Source organism: Pseudophryne corroboree, chromosome 11 (assembly GCF_028390025.1).
Source record: "Pseudophryne corroboree isolate aPseCor3 chromosome 11, aPseCor3.hap2, whole genome shotgun sequence".
Lineage (NCBI taxonomy): Eukaryota > Metazoa > Chordata > Amphibia > Anura > Myobatrachidae > Pseudophryne > Pseudophryne corroboree.
The window spans coordinates 259572158-259595554 of NC_086454.1; the positions used below are offsets into that span (position 1 = coordinate 259572158).

Genomic DNA, 23397 nt, shown 5'->3' on the forward strand with positions numbered 1-23397 from the left:
GGTTCTCTCGTTCCAAACGTTCTGGGATCATAAAAAGGAAATTCGAGCGAGCCTCATGGTCCCAGGCTGGCCAAGAAGAGCTTGGTATCCAGATCTCAGGAATTACTCATAGGAGATCCCTGGCTTTTTCCTTTGCGCGAGGACCTGTTGCGGCAGGGGCCGTGCGTGTATTAAGTCTTACCGCGACTATGACGACATGGCGGTTGAACACCAAATCCTAGTCCGTAAGGGTATTCCCTTGGAATTAGTTCTCCACACTTATTTGGACTAGAAAAGGGGTAACGTCTACACATTACTACCGTATTTGGAGAAAATAAGTTTCTTGGTGTGAATCCAAGAAGACTCCTACGGCAGAGTTTTCAGCTAGGACGTTTTCTCCATTTTTCTACAAGCAGGTGTGGATGCGGGCCTAAACTTGGGCTCAATTAAAATCGGCCTTAGCTGGTTTCTTTTAGAATAAATTGGACTCCCTTCCAGAAGTTCAGACTGTCGTGAAGGGCGTGTTGCACATCCAACCTCCATTTGTGCCCCAGTGGCACCATGGGCTCTTAATGGGGTTTTGCAGTTTTTTCAATCATATTGGTTTGAACCTTTAAGTAAGGAGGAGTGAATTTCCTCACTTGGAAAGTGGTCGTCAGGTTGGCCTTGACATATGCAAGACGAGTGTCTGGGTTAGCGACCTGGTCTCAGAAGAGACCTTATTTGATCTTCCATGAAGATGAAGCAGAGTTGCAAACTCATCAGCAAATTCTACCGGAGGTAGTTTTCTTCTTCCCACATGTACCAACCAATGGTGGTGCCTGTGACTACCGACGCCTACGCTGAGTCGAAGTCTCTGCATGTGGTCAGAGTTTTGAAAAATTTAGGTCGCAATGACGGCTCCGTTTAGGAACACAGGCTCTGTTTGTCCTGTTTGCTCCCAACGAGATTGGGTGTTCTGCTTCCAAGCAGACCGTTGCGCGCTGGATCTGTGGTACAATTCAGCATGCTCATCTCACGGCAGGATTGCCGTTACCGAAATAGGTGAAGGCCCATTCTACTAGAAAGGTGGGCTCGTCCGGGGCGGCTGACCGGGTAGTCTCGGCATTGCAACTTTGCCGAGCAGCCTTTTAGCTAACAATTTGGCTAAGTAATACAGTTTAATACCTTGGCCGAGGTTGACCTCACGTTGGGTCATTCGGTACTGCAGAGTCGTCCGCACTCTCCCGCCCATTCTAGAGCTTTGGTATAACCCCATGGTTCTTGATGTGACCCCAGCATCCTCTAGGACGTATGAGAAAATAGGATTTTAATACCTACCGGTAAATCCTTTTCTCTTAATCCGTAGAGGATGCTGGGCGCCCGTCCCAGTGCGTACTGTATCTGCAATTATTAGTTGTGGTTACACACATGTTGTGTTACGTTTATTATCAGCCAGGTGCTGCAATTGTTCATGCCGTTGGCTTGTATTCTGTGGAATGCCACGTTCTGCGGCATGCTTGAGGTGTGAGCTGGTAAGATTCTCACCGTGGTTTAACATTAAATTCTTTCCTCGAAATGTCAGTCTCCCTGGGCATAGTTCCTATAACTGGAGTCTGGAGGAGGGGCATAGAGAGAGGAGCCAGTTCACACCCATTCAAAGTCTTAAAGTGCCCATGTCTCCTGCGGATCCCGTCTATACCGCATGGTTCTTGATGTGACCCCAGCATCCTCTATGGACTAAGAGAAAAGGATTTTCCGGTAGGTATTAAAATCCTATTATAACCAGGGCCCAAGGTACCTGAAGCACCTTCTTTTCTCTTACTGCCCTGCTTGCTTACTGCGATCTGTAGATGAAAGACTCTTGGCAGTATCTACAATCTCCCTGGATTCATCTGGGGGTCATTTTTGTAGCTTTGCGGCCCCAACTCTATGGAGCTCGCTTCCCCACACAGTTCAAGAGGCCCCACTCTGGAGTCCTTCAAAAACAGACTCAAGACTTTCCTGTTTACTCACGCATTTCACTATACAGGTTGAGTATCCCATATCCAAATATTCCAAAATACGGAATATTCCGAAATACGGACTTTTTTGAGTGAGAGTGAGATAGTGAAACCTTTGTTTTCTGATGGCTCAATGTACACAAACTTTGTTTAATACACAAATTATTAAAAATATTGTATTAAATGACCTTCAGGCTGTGTGTATAAAGTGTATATGAAACATAAATGAATTGTGTGAATGTATACACACTTTGTTTAATGCAAAAAGTTATAAAAAATATTGGCTAAAATTACCTTCAGGCTGTGTGTATAAGGTGTATATGAAACGTAAATACATTCTGTGCTTAGATTTAGGTCCCATCACCATGATATCTCATTATGGTATGCAATTATTCCAAAATACGGAAAAATCCCATATCCAAAATACCCCTGGTCCCGAGCATTTTGGATAAGGGAGACTCAACCTGTAGTACCTTTAGTTTCTAAAAGAATACAACCCAAATGCTTAGTTCTCTTTCCTGTCAAGCTTATTTTGTAGTTTTTGCTGTATTGCGAACATAAGCGCTTTGAGTCCTACTGAGAGAAAAGTGATATATAAAGAACATTATTATTATTCCTCCTCCTCCTCTTCTTCCTCTTCCTCCTCTTCCTCTTCCTCCTCGCTATGCAGGAGCAAAAAATAAAAAATATTTTTTTTTACATACACACACACATATTTGTGTGTGTGTGTGTGTGTGTGTATGTATGTATATGTATATATATATATATATATATATATATATATAATATATATATGGCACCAACATTTTTCTTGCCTCCGGGCAACTGTGACAAACTTACGCCACTGCACAGCCCATCCATTTTCATTTCCAAATAATCATGTCTATCCCTATTAGAGCTTTTAAAATTTTTTTAGATCTATGATAACCTTACATCTATCCCAGGCATGTGTATTCCCTCTATAAATAAAAACTTAATTGCGCTAGAATGGGGATATAATAGCAGCTCTATTAAAATTATATACTGTAAAACTAGAAATAAAAGAGCGCTTGCAAGAAATATGTGTATGGGCAAAACCTGTGGAATAAGATTTGATTAGTAGGTGGTGTAATGTTTACAGCCCTTTTAGGACTTTGTAAGGACCGGGTTCAAAAACGAGCAGAAAAGAATACTTTGATTCCTATCTAACCCTATCTAAATACCTTTCAAGCCGTTAGGATATATGGAGAGCTTCCACGTCCAGGTGTGATGGAATCCTTCTGTGGTGTCCGCTCTCCACTACTCAGTTGTAATAGCGGCTGCTGGCTGGAATTAGCGGCTGGTTACTGTGATTAGCGGATGACAGACGGCTAATTCCCCGTCTAGCGGCTGGCTTAGTCACGTTGTTCTCTGCACTTACACTTTTGATTGAAGGTGCAGTGTCCGCTTCACTATTATGGCAGCAGTTTTTGATCGTTGATCACTGGTTACTGTGATTGGCGGTTGGCGGCTGTAATTAGCAGTTAGCAGCCGGCTGGTTCCCCTGTCTGTATACACAGTGTTCGGTCCTTAGAAACTAAAATCCAACGCGTTTCAGGCATAAGCCCTTCATCTAGGATAAATGGTGGATGTCCTCCTTCCTTTTTATAGGATGAAACTTTATTAGAAAAATGTTATAATGTATATGTCATAGTGAAACTGTTATTCATTTATGTGAAATGAAGAACAGTTTCACTATGACATATACATTATAACATTAGAATTGCGCAAAACCTCACAAATATTAAATGGAAAAATCAATAAAATCACTACGGACAGATTTCCTTTTGTTTTTGATAAAGTATTAGAACACATGGCAGCCGCCGTTTTTTAATTGTGAACTTCCGTTTTTTCTAATAAAGTTTCATCCTATAAAAAGGAAGGAGGACATCCACCATTTATCCTAGATGAAGGGCTTATGCCTGAAACGCGTTGGATTTTAGTTTCTAAGGACCGAACACTGTGTATACAGACGGGGGAACCAGCCGGCTGCTAACCGCTAATTACAGCCGCCAACCGTCAATCACAGTAACCAGTGATCAACGATAAAAAACTGCTGCCGTAATAGTGAAGCGGACACGGCACCTTCAATCAAAAGTGTAAGTGCAGAGAACAACGTGACTAAGCCAGCCGCTAGACGGGGAATTAGCCGTCTGTCATCCGCTAATCACAGTAACCAGCCGCCAGCCGCTAATTCCAGCCAGCAGCCGCTATTACAACTGAGTAGTGGAGAGCGGACACCACAGAAGGATTCCATCACACCTGGACGTGGAAGCTCTCCATATATCCTAACGGCTTGAAAGGTATTTAGATAGGGTTAGATAGGAATCAAAGTATTCTTTTCTGCTCGTTTTTGAACCCGGTCCTTACAAAGTCCTAAAAGGGCTGTAAACATTATACCACCTACTAATCAAATCTTATTCCACAGGTTTTGCGCATACACATGTTTCTTGCAAGCGCTCTTTTATTTCTAGTTTTATGTGTATTCCCTCACCTTATCAGGCCCTACCATCGCAATTGGGCAGCTACTCCACCTCTTAGTAAAGTAATTCTTCCTCAAACTTCTCATTAGCCTGTTAACATCCAGATTTAGCGCATGTCCTCTGCTTGGTATAAATCCCATCTTTTGTAGCATGCTTCCTTCCTGTACCCTGAAATATAGGAACCTTCTATCAAACAGTATCCTCCTCTTCCTTATCGCTTCCCAGCAATACATATTAAAGTCTGTTTCATCATTTTACTTACTCTGCCCAAGCATGAATATAAGTATATTTCTGGATATGACACCCAAAACTGATTGCTGGATTCTGAGAGAGGTGGCACCAATTAACTATATAGTGGCATCTCCAAGTCTTTTTTTTTTTTTTTTTTCTTCTAATACCACTTAGTATGCCCCTGACATGCCATCACTATTGCTTTGCCTGTCTATCTGAAATAGGGACATACAGTATAGATCACTTACATCTGTTAACAATTAGAAAATTTAATTATACACAGGTCACCTTCGATGTAGCAAAACAGGTTGCAAACTTATGGATGAGAAAATGATGGTAAAATAAAGTCTTTCTAAAGGTAGGAAAATGGTATTCTGTCTCCTGTAACCGCTTTTCCTTCTGCAGTTGGAGCGGCAGATCCAGATGCAGAATCTTATGCGGGAAAAGCAGGTGGCCATGCAGATTGCCTGGACGCGGGAGTTCCTTAAGTATTATGGAACGTTTTTCAGTTTGACAGCACTTGGCTTGACTGCAGGGTTTGTCATTTTTTTTTTCTTTAAGTATTTTATATGTGTCAGAAAATAAATAATTGCTTAATCTAAATGTATCCTGATGTGTTTAGGTAGGGTGGTCTTCACTTTGCCGGCGGTCGGGCTCCCGGCGTCCAGCATACCGGCGCCAGAATCTCAACAGTTCTTCTCCCTATTGGGGGTCCACGACCCCCCTGGAGGGAGAATAGATAGCGTGGTGCATGTAGCGTGGCGAGGGCAGCGAGCCCGCAAGGGGCTCATTTGCGTTGGCCCAGCTGTTGGTATGCCGACGGTTGGGATTCCGGCACCGGTATGCTGGTCGCCAGGAGCCCGACCGCCGACAACACATATTACACCCGTTTAGGTAAATATTTCTTTGCGATGTATGCTAATAAATGTTTCTCTTACGTCCTAGAGGATGCTGGGGTCCATATTAGTACCATGGGGTATAGACGGGTCCACCAGGAGCCATTGGCACTTTAAGAGTTTAATAGTGTGGGCTGGCTCCTCCCTCTATGCCTCTCCTACCAGACTCAGTTTAGAAAATGTGCCCGGAGGAGCCGGTCACAGCTAGGGGAGCTCTACTGAGCTTCCTTGGTAAAAGAGTTTTTTTAGAGTGTATTTCTTTACAGCAGGCTGCTGGCGACAGCCTGCCTGCATCGAGGGACTGAGGGGGGGGGGGAGGGCAGGCAGTGTCCACCCTGCGGGGGATGAGTCACTGCCTCCGCTGACTGGACATTGAGCTCCAGAGGGAACGATCGTGACCCGCCATAGGGGACCGTTTGCCACAGCCGCCACCCCCTTTCAGAGCTGAAGTTGGCGAGTAAGTCACTGTCCCCTCACAAGTGGGGGGTCAGTGTGAAGAAGGCGGCTTGCGGGTAAACCCGCGCTCCAGAACGGCTCAGCGGTACTGCGGTGCGGCACTTGGAGGGGTCCCCTGAGCCTGCTCCAGACCATAACTGACCTGTCCAGCCTGTCGAGGTCCGCGGATCTCGGGCAGCAGAAAAATCCTCCGGGCTAGTATAATCTAAAACAGAGCGGGAAGCCGGCGCCATTGCGAGGGCGGAGCTTCTCCTCAGAGCGGACCCAGCAGCGTTCAGCGCCATTTTACTGCCTGCAGCTCCCTGCCAACGGATGTCCAGGTCCCTCCAAAGCACCTCCGGCGATCTCTACGGTACCAGGTGGGTGTAGAAGGGAGGGGTGTCTGTGTAGGGCTGTGTCACCTATTAAGGGACTCAGTCAGCGCTGATGTGGGGTCTCCCTATACCTGTTATAGCGCTGTGTGTGGGTTGGCTCCAATCTCTGTGTCTCTCTGCCATTCTTGGGGTGGGGGGGGGACCCTGTCTGCCAAGTACCCTGTGTGTTTGTGGGGTGTTTGGGTGTGTGACAACATGTCTAGGGACACTTTCATATGCTGCAGAGGATTTGTCTTCCCAGGAAGACTCCATTCCATGTAATCAGGATTGCACTGTTGTAGCGCAGATCCCAGCTAGAGAGACAGAATGGTTAGTCTCTCTGAGGGGGACTATTTCTTAAATTTCGGATAGGGTGGCTAGGACTGGACATGCCACACAGGTCCTGCAATCCTCTATGGTTGTATGGTCTGATACTGCTTCCTCTGGGTCCCCTGCGGTACATTCTCAGAAACGTGCACTTGCAATGCTTATGCAGGATGACACGGACACCGAGTCTGACACTGCAGATGGTGACAGGGATGTGTTGAGGGGGACAGCATCACTTGCTAAGGGGGTGCAGTTGATGATTGAAGCTGTAAGGGATGTTTTACACATTTCCAACACAGCTCCTGAGCAGGTGGAGGAGGCCTTTTTTACAGATAATAAAAAGCCTCCCCCTCACTTTCCCGGCATCCAAAGAATTAAACGCTATCTTTGAAAAAGCCTGGGAAACTCCGGAAAAGAAATTCCAGATCCCTAAGAGAGTCTTGGTTGCTTTTCCCTTCCCAGAGGAAGATAGAAAGAAATGGGAGTCCCCGCCGATACTCGACGCCTCTGTCTTCGGGCTGTCAAACAGGCCGGTCCCGGGATCTACCGCATTGAAGGACCCGGCAGATTGCAAGGTGGATGCTACGCTAAAATCCATTTACACGGCCTCAGGGGCTATACTGCGGTCTACTATAGCCTGTGCTTGGATTGCAAAAGCTATTGCTAGGTGGTCTATCACTCTGCAGGAGGAATCGACTATGCTGGATAAAGGTGACGTTGATATATTTTTACGTAATATTCAGGATTCTGCAGAGTTCCTGGTAGATTCCATGAAGGACCTGGGTTCCATGGCAGCGGGGATCTCCTCCATGTCCGTCTCGGCTCGCAGGGGTCTCTGGCTGCGCCACTGGTCTGCGGACGCCGAATCCAGGAAGTGTGTGGAGGGCCTACCATATATAGGTCAGGCTCTCTTTGGGGAGGCGCTGGATGCGTGGATTGCCACGGCTACCGCGGGTAAGTCTCCTTTTTCCCCTCAGCTGCTCCGGCTACGAAGAAGCCTTTTACACCAGCCACGTCACAGTCCTTTCGGCCCGCGAGGCCTAGAAAGAACAAGCCTTCGAACACCTTCTTCAGAGCTGGTCTTGCCAAAGGAAAGAAACCTGCTCCCGCAGGTTCCCAAACCCAGAAGCCTGCTTCTGATACCCCTAAATCCTCAGCATGACGGTGGACAGCTAGGCCCGGAGGAGGGTCAGACTCCGGCAGTTCAGCCATGTCTGGAGTTTCAGGATCCCTCGCCTCACCGTTTCTTCAAGTCAGGCTTGCCGGCTCTGCTGGCAGACAGAACAATTCTTCTGGAGGCCATCAGAAAATTGGTGGTGTCAGAGGTAATTGTTCCAGTTCCACCTCATCAGTGGAACAAAGGTTATTATTCGAACCTTTTTGTGGTACCAAAACCGGATGGTTCGGTACGGCCTATTCTGAACGTAAAGTCTTTGAACCCTTATCTCAGGGAGTTCAAATTCAAGATGGAATCTCTGAGAGCTGTCATCTCAGGACTGACAGAGGGGGAGTTCCTGGTGTCTCTGGACATCAAGGATGCATACCTCCACATTCCCATTTGGTCACCACATCAGGCATATCTCCGGTTTGCACTGTTGGACGATCACTATCAGTTCCAGGCGCTGCCGTTTGGCCTCCACAGCACCAAGGATCTTCACAGCAACCATCATCTCCAAAGATGATGGTTCTCCTCCGCAAGCAGGGGGTGAACATAATTCCATATCTGGACGATCTCCTGATTAAAGCGTCGTCCAGGGAGAGGTTGTTGCGATCCATCGAGCTCACGACACAGCTGCTCAGGAAGCACAGTTGGATCCTGAAACTTCCAAAGTCTCATCTGGAGCCGACAAGGCGGCTGTCTTTCCTGGGAATGATCCTCGACACGGAAGTGCAGAGGGTATTTCTCCCGGTGGAGAAAGCATTGGTGATTTAAACAATGGTCCGGGATGTGTTAAAGCCTACCCGAGTATCGGTTCATCAGTGTATCCGCCTTCTGGGGAAGATGGTTGTCGCCTACGAGGCTCTGCAGTACGGCAAGTTTCGTTCTAGCCCTTTTCAGCTGGATCTCTTGGACCATTGGTCTGGCTCTCACCTACACATGCACAAGAGGATACGCCTGTCTCCGAAAGCCAGGATTTCACTCCTCTGGTGGCTACAACTTCCTCACCTTCTGGAAGGCCGAAGGTTCGGAATTCAGGACTGGATCCTTTTCAACCACAGATGCAAGTCCAAGAGGTTTGGGAGCAGTCGCTCTAGGGGAAACCTTCCAAAGAAGGTGGTCGAATCAAGAATCTCTTCTCTCAATAAACATCCTGGAGATAAGGGCCGTGTACAACGCCCTTCTGCAAGCAGCACACCTTCTACAGGATCGGGCTGTTCGGGTGCAGTCGGACAACGTGACCACAGTGGCCTACATAAACCAACAAGGCGGAACGAAGAGCAGGGCTGCCATGTCAGAGGTGTCAAGAATCCTCCTCTGGGCAGAAAGGCACGCTGTAGCGATGTCGGCAATCTTCATTCCGTGAGTAGACAACTGGGAAGCGGACTTCCTCAGCAGACACGATCTCCACCCAGAGGAGTGGGGCCTCCATCCGGAGGTGTTCGAGGAGGTAACCGGTTGGTGGGGGGTTCCTCACATAGACGTGATGGCCTCCCGCCTCAACAAGAAGCTGGGGAGGTACTGTTCCAGGTCGAGAGACCCGCAGGCAGTGGCGGTGGACGCACTGGTAACACCGTGGGTGTTCATGTCAGTGTATGTGTTCCCTCCACTTCCTCTGATTCCAAAGGTCCTTCAGCTGGTAAGAAGAACAAAGGTTCTGGCAATCCTCATTGCTCCGGACTGGCCAAGGAGGGCTTGGTATGCGGATCTACTGGATCTTCTGCTAGAAGATCCAAGGCCCTTACCTCTTCGGGAGGATCTGCTGCTGCAGGGGCCGTTCGCCTATCAAGACTTACCACGGCTACGTTTGACGGCATGGCGGTTGAACGCCAGATCTTAGCTCGGAAAGGTTTTCTGAGTGAGGTCATTCCTACCCTGATTCAGGATAGGAAGGGTGTGACGTCTAAACATTACCACCGTATTTGGAAGAAATATGTTTCTTGGTGTGAAGCCAGGAAATTTCCTGCGGTGGAGTTTCAACTTGGACGTTTTCTCCTTTTCCTGCAAGCGGGAGTGGATATGAGCCTGAGATTGGGATCCATCAAGGTCCAAATCTCTGCTTTGTCCATCTTCTTTCAAAAACAATTGGCTGTCCTCCCTGAGGTTCAGACCTTTTTGAAAGGGGTTCTGCACATCCAGCCTCCCTTTGTGGCGCCAACGGCACCCTGGGATCTAGATGTGGTGTTGCAGTTCATACAATCAGCATGGTTTGAGTCTCTACTGGAGGCTGACATCAAGTTTCTCACGTGGAAGGCGGTCACTCTGTTGGCCTTGGCTTCTGCCCGACGCATGTCGGAATTAGGAGCTTTATCTTGCAAAAGTCCTTATCTGATCTTCCAAGAAGACAGGGCGGAACTTAGGACTCGTCCGCAGTTCCTGCCTAAGGTTGTATCGGCTTTCCATATCAACCAACCTATTGTGGTGCCAGTGGCTACTGACATCTCAATTGCTTCAAAGGCCTTGGATGTTGTTCGGTCTTTGAAGATCTATGTGAAGAGGACTGCTCGTCATAGGAAATCTGACTCTCTATTTGTTCTCTACGATCCCAAGAAAATTGGGTGTCCTGCTTCTAAGCAGTCGATTTCTCGCTGGATCAGGTTCACTATCCAGCATGCGTATTCTACGGCAGGATTGCCGTGTTCGAAATCGGTTAAGGCCCACTCTACTCGTAAAGTGGGTTCTTCCTGGGCGGTTGCCAAGGGTGTCTTGGCCCCACAGCTGTGCCGAGCTGCTACTTGGTCTGGTTCGAACACGTTTGCCAAGTTTTACAAGTTTGATTCTCTGGCCTCTGATGACCTCAAGTTTGGTCAGGCAGTATTGCAGGAGCCTCCTCGCTCTCCCTTCCGTTTTGGGAGCTTTGGTACATCCCCATGGTACTAATATGGACCCCAGCATCCTCTAGGACGTAAGAGAAAATAGGATTTTAATTACCTACCGGTAAATCCTTTTCTCATAGTCCGTTTTCCTGCTTTGGTTTATAGTTCAGTACTTCCTGGTTCCTAGGTAAGTTCTGTGTTATTTACTGTTTCAGTGCTGTTTCAGATGTTGCTGAAATTTCCGGCATGTTTGCCGGATTTGTTTGTTGTGTGAGCTGGTATGAATCTCACCACTATCTGTATATTTCCTTCTCTCGAAGTATGTCGTCTCCTCAGGCACAGTTTCTAGACTGAGACTGGTAGGAGGGGCATAGAGGGAGGACCCAGTCCACATTATTAAACTCTTAAAGTGCCAATGGCTCCTGGTGGACCTGTCTATACCCCATGGTACTAATATGGACCCCAGCATCCTCTACGGACTACGAGAAAAGGATTTACCGGCAGGTAATTAAAATCCTATTTTTATTTTACTTTTTTTTTTTTTTTCTTCAATTGTTGATTTGTCATTGTCAATAAAGATCTTGTGGACGACATTGTCAAATAATGGCCATCTTAGGCTGGGTACACACTTGCCAATGTCAGTGACATCGTGCAAGATCCCCTGCAAACAATATCATTCATACACACTGAACGATATCGTTTGCATGTCGTCCGTGACGGCATGCACCCACATCAAAGGTGCATGCCGTCTCATACAATATCTTTAGATTTCAAGTTGAAAACGAAAGATATCGTACCTCATTAATGACCCGCGGGAGCGCGCATCGTTAACAATATACGGTATACACACTTACCGATGTTTAAGATATATCGTCTGATCTGCCGGTTCGGACGATATATCTTGTGCACATCTGCAAGTGTGTATCCAACCAAAGTAATGAGAAAATTAATGGATTTAGGGGCTGATTCAGGTTGGATCGTAGTGTGCGATCCAACCGCAAAAACTGAGAAAAAGATGCAGGCGCATGTGCAGCGCCTGTCCTGCACGTGCGCCCACACTTTCTGCGGGCGCCCTGCAGAAATTACGACCGCCGACATTGACGTTGACAGGCAGAGGTGTTCGGGGGGGCGACAACGTTCTGTTTCCTAGGCGGAGACGGAGCGTGACCTGTAAACGGGGGGCATGTCGATGCATATGGGGGGCGTGAACGCGGCGGCCTTCGTGACGTCACATGCAGCCGCCGCGATCGGGAATATGGCAGCAGGCCTCATGTGGGCGCAGCAAGGCCGACAGGAGGCATCATTAATTTCTGCTAACAAGCAGAAATTGCGATGCGATCACAATTTCTGCTTGTTGAAGGGGGAGAGGCGGCGTGCCCCCCCCCCCCCTGCATGCTGACAGAAGGATTGCAAAATCTGCTAATTAGCGGACTTTGCAATCCTTTCTGAATTAGGCCCTTAACATTTAGTTTTGAAAATGTAATTCCTTTATTCCAGCACTAGATGTCTCTAGTATATTTTAGTAAACGTAGGGGAAATTGAAATCTAGTGATGTGCCGCAGAGCTTCATCAGTTGAAATGAGCAACGATGTTGATTGCGGAGTGACTTCTCCCTTCCCACTTCTTTATGTTAAGAACAACTAAAAATGCCAATATGGGTCCCACAGAGCCAAAACGGCCCAAAGCAGGTGCCTAGATCACCTAATTGATGATCAGAATGCTTGTAGGTTGGCATCATAGGAGACAACAAGCCAAGAGGATAGGAGGTCTGTTTTGAAAACACTTTTACCAGTTTATCTATTTTTACACTTTGATCGCATGACGCTGTTAATAGTGTTCATTGGACACTTGTAGGAACTCGTCAACACGTGTTCAGTGAAGACTGGAAGGATTATGAATGCAAGGCAATGGTCAGCATGCTGCAGCCAAAATCCATCCAGTGTTCATGCTACACACCTGTGTGTGTTCCTCATAGATATGCAGAGCAGATAGAGCTGCCGTCACCAAGTAGTGAACACAGATGACATGGGAAGTACTATGGCCCTCATTCCGAGTTGTTCGCTCGCAAGGCGAATGTAGCAGAGTTACACACGCTAAGCCGCCGCCTACTGGGAGTGAATCTTAGCTTCTTAAAATTGCGACCGACGTACGCGCAATATTGCGATTACAAACGAGTTAGCAGTTTCTGAGTAGCTTCAGACTTACTCTGCCTGTGCGATCAGTTCAGTGCTTTTCGTTCCTGGCTGATGTCATAAACACACCCAGCGTTCGCCCAGGCACTCCCACCGTTTCTCCGGCCACTCCTGCGTTTTTTCCGGAAACGGTAGCGTTTCCAGCCACACGCCCCTAAAACGCCGTGCATCCGCCCAGTAACACCCATTTCCTGTCAATCACATTACGATCGCCGGAGCGAAGAAAAAGCCGTGAGTAAAAATACTTTCTTCATAGTAAAGTTACTTGGCGCAGTCGCAGTGCGAACATTGCGCATGCGCACTAAGAGAATTCTCACTGCGATGCGATGAAAAACTCCGAGCGAACAACTCGGAATGAGGGCCTATGTCCACATGATAGTGCCATGTGTACAGGTGTCCTCGTGTCAGCCAGCAGTTTTCCGCCGATCACACGACCACGCATTGGGACTACTGCAGAAGGCTCACTCACAAGCAGCAATCTATTGATCGCTTTTACCTAACCATTAACAGTTGGTCCACTTAACTAGTATCTCTGAAACACCTGCAGTTATACAGTCACACAGGCCTGCCCAGTGCATCCTGTATACGTTTTGTTAAACTCCCCGACTCTTATGGAGGAGAAGCCTTGGCTTACAGATAGAAACTGTTATTACTGGCACTTTGCTATAGTTTTGATATTAATTTGTCCTGAAGAATTGTTTTGTAAAACAGGAATGTTGTACTTGTTTGTGTTGAGGATTGTGTTACTGTTGTTGTGCTTTTGATTTTTTTTTTTTACTTTAGCATGTTGTGACCAGATCTGTATCTTGTGACTAACTTTTGCTATCTGTAATTTTGTGCAGGGCCATTAAACAGAAGAAGCCAGCTCTGTTTGCCCCAATTATACCATTGGGATTTGTTTTTGCATACCAGTATGATATGGCCTATGGTACCCTGATTCATAGAATGAAAGGTACATATGTGTCTTATTGTTCTTACATTGTATAATGTGTCTTTGTGAAAGTTTGGTTGCGATGCCATCTAACAACAAAGATATTTTGTATATTTTTTTTGTACATGTTCTTTACTATTGACCTCTTGCCCTTTGCGATCTGGTATAATACTGAAGTAAATTGTTACACAACCATTAGTGTTTCAGTCATGGGTGCAATTGTGCGGGAGGGGCACACACTGCCCTCATGTTATTTTAATACATGCCTTTCCGGAGTCCCGCGTCGGGCGCTGCAGCCAGCGATGGCAAAAATCACTCCCAAAATGTCCACCGTGCATGCACAGTAGGTAATTAGTCTCCGGCAATGACGGGCGCCATGTTTCCAGAGAACTGTGCAGTAGACTTTGACACAATACCAGAGCCTATGGCGCCGGGGAGAGGACAGGGCCCAACTGGAGTCTGTACAAGGGCCCCCTCCTCTCTTAGAATGCCCCTGTACATAACATATCTGTCACAGTGGGGGGTGGCCACATAGGAATCACCCCTACAAACCTGGCTTTCTAGACTATGTAAATAAAAAATATATATATTTATACAGTTGTATCCTCCTACAGCTTTGCTGCAGTCTTGCCAAACATTCCTTTTTGGCACGCCAGGTCGCGTGATAATCTTCTAGCGTCTGGTGTCTTTTTTGCTTCTTATTTGCCGAAAATGCATCTTAATTGCAACAAAATGTGACTAGGACGAATGAGGAGACTGTGCTGATTAATTTAATAAGATACTTGTATATCTGTGTGCGACTGAGTCTCTGAATCTGTATACGAAGTGCTACAATGTAGCAGCCACAGCTTTATTCCAATACAAGTTCTTTTCTGCTTCATACTCCAGACTCAGTCACATGCAGTATACAATTGTCATATATAAAATGAATCAGCACAGGCTCTTCATGTGTCCTAGTCGTATTTTGCTGCGACTAAGATGTATTTTCAGCAAAAAAAGATGCCGGACACTAACAGAGCTGCACGGGACCTGGCGGCTCCCCCACGCCTTGCATCTCATGATACATGGCAAATTGAGGCTAGATGTATGAAGACACATCTGTGTGCATGTTTTAGAGGAGAAACACTTTTATCTTAAAATTATATCAAATGTGAATGAAGGTAAATGGTCAAAAAGGTAAAACTGTAGGCATAGATATCAGTGATGCGTACTTGCCTACTCTCCCAGAAATTGCTGGAGACTCAAGATTTGTTGGGTGATCCCCTGCACCCCCGGCAGAGTAGACAGATCTCCCGCATCCTGCCCACTTCCTAGTGAAGTGGGCAGGATGGATAGATAATTACTGGCAAACGCTGGTCTGAAGAAAAGGGGTGGGGCTAAATTATGCAAATCGCATCACTTGCTTGATAATGTCAGAGCCCAACCCCCCCCCTCCCCCGCTAACTGTGTACTAACCTTAAGACAATGCAATTAGTTTTTTTCCTTACAGCTTTTTTTTCCTTACACCGTTTTGTTTTACAAAACCTTTTATGATAAATTCATTTTCTCATACGTCCTAGAGGATGCTGGGGATGCTTCAAGAACCATGGGGTATAGACGGGTTCCGCAGGAGACATGGGCACTTTAAGACTTTAAAAGGGGTGTGAACTGGCAACTCCCTCTATGCCCCTCCTCCAGACTCCAGTTAGATTCTGTACCCAGTGAGACTGGATGCACACTGAGGAGCTCTCCAAAGTTTCTCAGACAAAAAAGACTTTTTGTTAGGTTTATTATTTTCAGGGAGACCTGCTGGCAACAGGCTCCCTGCATCGTGGGACTGAGGGGAGAGAAGGAGACCTACTTCTGTGAGTTTCAGGGCTCTGCTTCTTAGGCTACTGGATACCATTCGCTCCAGAGGGTCTGATCGCTAGGTACGCCTAGATGCTCGTTCCCGGAGCCGCGCCGTCAACCCCCTTGCAGAGCCAGAAGTCAGAAGCAGGGTGAGTAGAAGAAGATCAGAAGACTTCAGTGACGGCAGAAGATTTCAGTGACTGCTTTTGAGGTACCGCGCAGCGACCGCGCTGCGCGCCACGCTCCCATATGCAAAACGGCACTGCAGGGCGCAGGGGGGGCGCCCCGGGCAGCATAACACCTCAATAGCGACTGGCACAAGTGTATACAGTGCCTGGGCACTAAATACAGACTTCCGCCAGTATAAATATGTTAAAATAAGCGGGACTGAAGCGCGCCATTAAGGGGGCGTGGCTTAGCCCTCACAGCTCTGACCAGCGCCATTTTCTCTTAACAGCTGCAGAGACACTGAGCCTGGCCTCCCACACTACTGTACAAGTAACAGGGTGCAGGGGGGGGGGGGGCACAAGAGATTTGGTGCTAATTTATTGAATTGAAAAGCGCTAACAGGTCTGGGCAGTATATTACTCGCTGCAGAACCGGGATAGGCGCTGGGTTGTGAGCTGGCAGAACTCCCTCTGTGTTTCTCTAACAGGCTTTGCTGTGGGTCTGTCCCCTATAGCCCCAGTGTGGTTGTGGGTGTCGGTACGCGTGTGTCGACATGGCTGAGTGCTCTTCCTAGGAGGAGGCTGGAGTGGGGACAGAAAAGGCTGTGGGAGTGACCGTGTCGGCACCGCCGACGGCTGATTGAGTAAATATGTTGAGTGTTTTGAATGCAAATGTGACTCGGTTAACTAAGAGATTAGATAAATCTGAGTCTAAAAACCAGACATGGAGGAAATCCATGGAGGATGCATTGTCGCAATCCCAGACCCCTTCGGGGTCACATAAACGTGCATTTACCCAGATAGCAGATACAGATACCGACACAGACTCCCGATTCCAGGGTCGACTATAGTGATACCAGATTGAATCCTAAACTGGCTAAGAGCATTCAGTACATGATTGTGGCGATAAAAGACATATTACATATCACGTAGGCCCCTGCTGTTCCTGATACAAGGGTCTGTATGTTTAAAGGAAAGAAACCTGAGGTAACGTTACCTCCCTCTCATGAACTGAACGCTCTTTTTGAAAAGGCTTGGGAAAATCCTGACAAGAAGGTACAGGTTCCCAAAAGGATTCCAGTGGCATATCCGTTCCCCTCTGGGGACAAGGAAAAGTGTGAGTCAACCCAGAGCCGGCCCTAACCAATATGATGCCCTAGGCAAGATTTTGGCTGGTGCCCCCTAGCACCGCCACTAGTTCTTGCAGGAGATGCCTGGCATGAGTCAGCTGGCAGCTCTGCTAACGTCGGGCGCCTTTTGTTTATGAAAATGCATCTTATTTGCATTACTATGTGGCTAGGGTGCACAAGCAGCTTCTGCTGATTAAAATGATATACAGCATGCCCATATTTCTGTGTGTGACTGCGGCTGTATCTGCATACGAAATGCTACATTACAGTGATTTCCAGGAATACACTGCAATGTAGCGATTCGTATGCAGATACAGCCGCAGTCACACACAGAATATAGGCATGCCGCATATCATTTTAATCAGCAGTAGCTGCTGGTGCCCCTAAGCATACCAAATGCCCTAGGCATTTGCCTAGTTTGCCTATGCCTAAGGCCGGCTCTGAGTCAACCCCCACGGTGGACAAAGCTCTATCGCGTCTGTTCAAAAAAGTAGTGCTTCCGTCTCCTGACACGGCAGCCCTAAAGGATCCTGCGGATCCTCAGCAGGAAAATACACTAAAATCCATTTATGTCACTACAGGTTTGCTACTCAGGCCTGCCGTTGCTTCGGCATGGGTGAGTAGCGCTGTTGAAAAGTGGGCAGATAACTTGTCATCTGAGATAGATTCCCTGGACAGGGATAGTGTGCTTTTGACTCTGGGCCATATCAGGGACGCTGCATCATATTTAAAAGAAGCTGCAAGGGATATTGGCCTTTTGGGATCAAGGGCCAATGCCATGGCAGTCTCGGCTAGGAGGGCATTGTGGATTCATCAATGGAATGCTGATGCTGACTCTAAGAAGACTATTATTATTATTATTATTATTATTATTATCCTTTATTTCTCTAACGTCCTAGTGGATGCTGGGGACTCCGTAAGGACCATGGGGAATAGACGGGCTCCGCAGGAGACATGGGCACTTTAAGAAAGAATTTAGATTCTGGTGTGCTCTGGCTCCTCCCTCTATGCTCCTCCTCCAGTTTGAATCTGTGCCCGACGAGCTGGATGCTGTTTAGTGAGCTCTCCTGAGCTTGCTATAAGAAAGTATTTTGTTAGATTTTTTTATTTACAGGGAGCTCTGCTGGCAACAGACTCCCTGCATCGTGGGACTGAAGGGAGAGAAGCAGCCCTACTCTCTGCAGATAGGTCCTGCTTCTTAGGCTACTGGACACCATTAGCTCCAGAGGGATCGTACACAGGATCTCACCCTCGTCGTCCGATCCCGAAGCCGCGCCGCAGTCCCCCTCGCAGAGCCGGAAGACAGAAGCCGGGTGAAAGAAGCAAGAAGACTTCGAAATCGGCGGCAGAAGACTCCAGTCTTCACTGAGGTAGCGCACAGCACTGCAGCTGTGCGCCATTGCTCCCACACTACACCCACATACTCCGGTCACTGTAAGGGTGCAGGGCGCAGGGGGTGGGGGCGCCCTGGGCAGCAATTAGAGACCTCTTTGGCAAAAGTTTGCATATATACAGTTGGGCACTGTATATATGTATGAGCCCCCGCCAAAAAAATTGTACATGAAAGCGGGACAGAAGCCAGCCGTCGAGGGGGCGGGGCTTCTTCCTCAGCACTCACCAGCGCCATGTTTTTTCTCCACAGCACCACTGAGAGGAAGCTCCCCAGCCTCTCCCCTGCAGTTACACGGTAGAAGAGGGTAAAAAGGGGGGGGGGGGCACATAATTAGGCGCAAAAATCAATATAAACAGCAGCTACTGGGTTAACATTAAGTTACTGTGTTATTCCTGGGTTAATAGCGCTGGGGTGTGTGCTGGCATACTCTCTCTCTGTCTCTCCAAAGGGCCTTATGGGGGAATTGTCTTCAGATGAGCATTCCCTGAGTGTGTGGTGTGTCGGTACATGTGTGTCGACATGTCTGTGGTAAAAGGCTCCCCTAAGGAGGAGATGGAGCAAATATGTGTGTGAGAGGGTGTCTCCGTCAACAACGCCGACACCTGTTTGGATATGTGTAATTAAGTGCTAAGGTGAATTTATTGCACAAAAGATTAGAGAACAGACAGGGAATCTACCCATGTCTGTCCCTATGTCGCAGAGACCTTCAGAGTCTCTCAATGATCACTATCCAAAATAATAGACACTGATATCAACACGGAGTCTGACTCCAGTGTCGACTACGATAATGCAAAGTTACAGCCAAAATGGCAGAAAAGTATTCAATATATGATTATTGTAATAAAAGATGATTTGCATATCACTGATGACTCATCTGTCCCTGACACAAGGGTACACATGTTTAAGGGGAAGAAAGCTGAGGTAAATTTCCCTCCTCTCATGAAGAAAAAGAGCGGGAATCTCCAGACAAGAAGCTGCAGCTTCCCACAAAGAATTCTCAGGGAGTATCCTTTCCCTAATGGGGCCAGGATACGATGGGAATCATCCCCTAGGGTGTCACATTTTCCCAAAAGGTAGCCCTGACGTAACAGCTATCCTCAGGGATCCGGCAGATAGCGTGCACATTCTGGTACACTACTCAGACCGGCGATTGTGTCGGCATGGGTTTATAGCGCTGTGGCAGCGTGGACGGGTACCTTATCAGCAGAGATTGAGACCCTAGTATGTATGTATGTATGTATATATATATATATATATATATATATATATATATGTGTATATATATATATATATATATATATATGTATATATAGAGATATATATATTAAAGATGCTGTCTTAAGAGATATATATATAAAAAACATGCCCAAAGAGACATGAGTCTACTGGGTCCTAGAGTCAAAGCTATGTCGATTTCTGCTTGACGTGTCCTGTAGAATATGCAATGGACAGATGATGCTGACTTAAGAGGCATATGGAAGGCTGAGGATAGTGTGGAGAAGGGTTCTTTGACCTGGTCTCCACAGCTATAGCTGGTAATTCTGATATTTTGCCTTATATTCCTGCACAGCCTAGGAAAGCACGACATTATCAAATGCAGCCTTTCGAACAAAGAAACAAGATAGTCCGAGGTGCGTCCTTTCTTGCCAGAGGCAGGGGCAGAGGAAAGAAGCTGCACAACACAGCTAGTTCCCAGGAACAGAAGTCCTCACCGGCCTCTACAAAATCCACCGCATGTCGCTGGGGCTCCACAGGCGGAGCTAGGCCCGGTGGGGGCACGCCTTCGTAAGTTCAGCCACAAGTGGGTTCACTCCCTGTTAGATCTCTGGGCAATAGATATTGTGTCTCAGGGATACAAGCTGGACTTTGAGGAGATGCCCCCTCACCGACGGCCCTGCCGGCTTCCCCCCACGCGAGGGAAACAGTGTTAACTGCAATTCACAAATTGTATCTTCAACAGGTGGTGGTCAAGGTTCCCCTCCTTCAACAAGGAGGGGGTTATTATTAGTGATGTGCACCGGAAATTTTTCGGGTTTTGGTTTTGGGTTAGGTTCCGCGGCCGTGTTTTGGATTCGGACGCGTTTTGGCAAAACCTCACCGAAAATTTTTTGTCGGATTCGGGTGTGTTTTGGATTCGGGTGTTTTTTTCAAAAAACCCTCAAAAACAGCTTAAATCATAGAATTTGGGGGTCATTTTGATCCCAAAGTATTATTAACCTCAATAACCATAATTTCCACTCATTTTCAGTCTATTCTGAACACCTCACAATATTATTTTTAGTCCTAAAATTTGCACCGAGGTCGCTGGATGGCTAAGCTAAGCGACCCAAGTGGCCGACACAAACACCTGGCCCATCTAGGAGTGGCACTGCAGTGTCAGACAGGATGGCACTTCAAAAAAATAGTCCCCAAACAGCACATGATGCAAAGAAAAAAAGAGGCGCAATGAGGTAGCTGTGTGACTAAGCTAAGCGACCCAAGTGGCCGACACAAACACCTGGCCCATCTAGGAGTGGCACTGCAGTGTCAGACAGGATGGCACTTCAAAAAAATTGTCCCCAAACAGCACATGATGCAAAGAAAAATGAAAGAAAAAAGAGGTGCAAGATGGAATTGTCCTTGGGCCCTCCCACCCACCCTTATGTTGTATACTATAAACAGGACATGCACACTTTAACGAACCCATCATTTCAGCGACAGGGTCTGCCACACGACTGTGACTGAAATGACTGGTTGGTTTGGGCCCCCACCAAAAAAAAAGCAATCAATCTCTCCTTGCACAAACTGGCTCTACAGAGGCAAGATGTCCACCTCATCATCATCGTCCGATTCATCACCCCTTTCACTGTGTACATCCCCCTCCTCACAGATTATTCATTCATCCCCACTGAAATCCACCATCTCAGGTCCCCGTGCACTTTCTGGAGGCAATTGCTGCTGGTGAATGTCTCCACGGAGGAATTGATTATAATTCATTTTAATGAACATCATCTTCTCCACATTTTCTGGAAGTAACCTTGTACGCCGATTGCTGACAAGGTGAGCGGCGGCACTAAACACTCTTTCGGAGTACACACTGGAGGGAGGGCAACTTAGGTAGAATAAAGCCAGTTTCTGCAAGGGCCTCCAAATTGCCTCTTTTTCCTGCCAGTATACGTACGGACTGTCTGACGTGCCTACTTGGATGCGGTCACTCATATAATCCTCCACCATTCTTTCAATGGTGAGAGAATCATATGCAGTGACAGTAGACGACATGTCAGTAATCGTTGGCAGGTCCTTCAGTCCGGACCAGATGTCGGCACTCGCTCCAGACTGCCCTGCATCACCGCCAGCGGGTGGGCTCGGACTTTTCGTAGCCTTTTCCTCGCACCCCCAGTTGCGGGAGAATGTGAAGGAGGAGCTGTTGACGGGTCACGTTCCGCTTGACTTGACAATTTTCTCACCAGCAGGTCTTTGAACCCCTGCAGACTTGTGTCTGCCGGAAAGAGAGATACAACGTAGGTTTTAAATCTAGGATCGAGCACGGTGGCCAAAATGTAGTGCTCTGATTTCAACAGATTGACCACCCGTGAATCCTGGTTAAGCGAATGAAGGGCTCCATCCACAAGTCCCACATGCCTAGCGGAATCGCTCTGTTTTAGCTCCTCCTTCAATGACTCCAGCTTCTTCTGCAAAAGCCTGATGAGGGGAATGACCTGACTCAGGCTGGCAGTGTCTGAACTGACTTCACGTGTGGCAAGTTTAAAGGGTTGCAGAACCTTGCACAACGTTGAAATCATTCTCCACTGTGCTTGAGTCAGGTGCATTCCACCTCCTTTGCCTATGTCGTGGCCAGATGTAGAGGCTTGAATGGCCTTTTGCTGCTCCTCTATCCTCTGAAGCATATAGTTGAATTCCACCTCGTTACCACCTCCTGCTTCAGATGATGGCAGGGCAGGTTCAGGTGTGTTTGGTGGTGCTCCAGTCTTCTGTACGCGACAGCATCTCTTGCACGCCCCTGTCGTTTTTTAAATAATTCTGCACCACCAAATTCAAGGTATGTGCAAAACATGGGACGTGCAGGAATTTGCCCAGATGTAATGCACGCACAATATTGCTGGCGTTGTCCGATGTCACAAATCCCCAGGAGAGTCCAATTGGGGTAAGCCATTCTGCGATGATCTTCCTCAGTTGCCGTAAGAGGTTTTCAGCAGTGTGCGTATTCTGGAAAGCGGTGATACAAAGCGTAGCCTGCCTAGGAGCGAGTTGGCATTTGCGAGATGCTGCTACTGGTGCCGCCGCTGCTGTTCTTGCAGCGGGAGGCAATACATCTACCCAGTGGGCTGTCACAGTCATATAGTCCTGAGTCTGCCCTGCTCCACTTGTCCACATGTCCGTGGTTAAGTGGACATTGGGTACAACTGCATTTTTTAGGACACTGGTGACTCTTTTTCTGAGGTCTGTGTACATTTTCGGTATCGCCTGCCTAGAGAAATGGAACCTAGATGGTATTTGGTACCGGGGACACAGTACCTCAATGAAGTCTATAGTTGGCTCTGAATTAACGATGGATACCGGAACCACGTTTCTCACCGCCCAAGCTGCCAAGGCCTCAGTTATCCGCTTTGCAGCAGGATGACTGCTGTGATATTTCATCTTCCTCGCAAAGGACTGTTGGACAGTCAATTGCTTACTGGAAGTAGTACAAGTGGTCTTCCGACTTCCCCTCTGGGATGACGATCGACTTCCAGCAGCAACAACAGCAGCGCCAGCAGCAGTAGGCGTTACACTCAAGGATGCATCGGAGGAATCCCAGGCAGGAGAGGACTCGTCAGACTTGCCAGTGACATGGCCTGCAGGACTATTGGCTTTCCTGGGTAAGGAGGAAATTGACACTGAGGGAGTTGGTGGTGTGGTTTGCGGGAGCTTGGTTACAAGAGGAAGGGATTTACTGGTCAGTGGACTGCTTCCGCTGTCGCCCAAAGTTTTTGAACTTGTCACTGACTTATGATGAATGCGCTGCAGGTGACGTATAAGGGAGGATGTTCCGAGGTGGTTAACGTCCTTACCCC

The 23397-nt window shown here is 47.4% G+C and overlaps 1 protein-coding gene across 1 annotated transcript in view; it reads left to right on the top strand.

Moving 5' to 3' along the window:
* PLGRKT (plasminogen receptor with a C-terminal lysine) overlaps positions 1–23397 on the top strand; it is an 80495-nt gene that overhangs the window by 47191 nt on the left and 9907 nt on the right. The window contains exons 3-4 of the mRNA XM_063946186.1: positions 5099–5229; positions 13735–13844. Of these exons, the coding sequence (XP_063802256.1) occupies positions 5099–5229; positions 13735–13844 (241 nt within the window). The remainder of the gene's footprint in view (positions 1–5098; positions 5230–13734; positions 13845–23397) is intronic.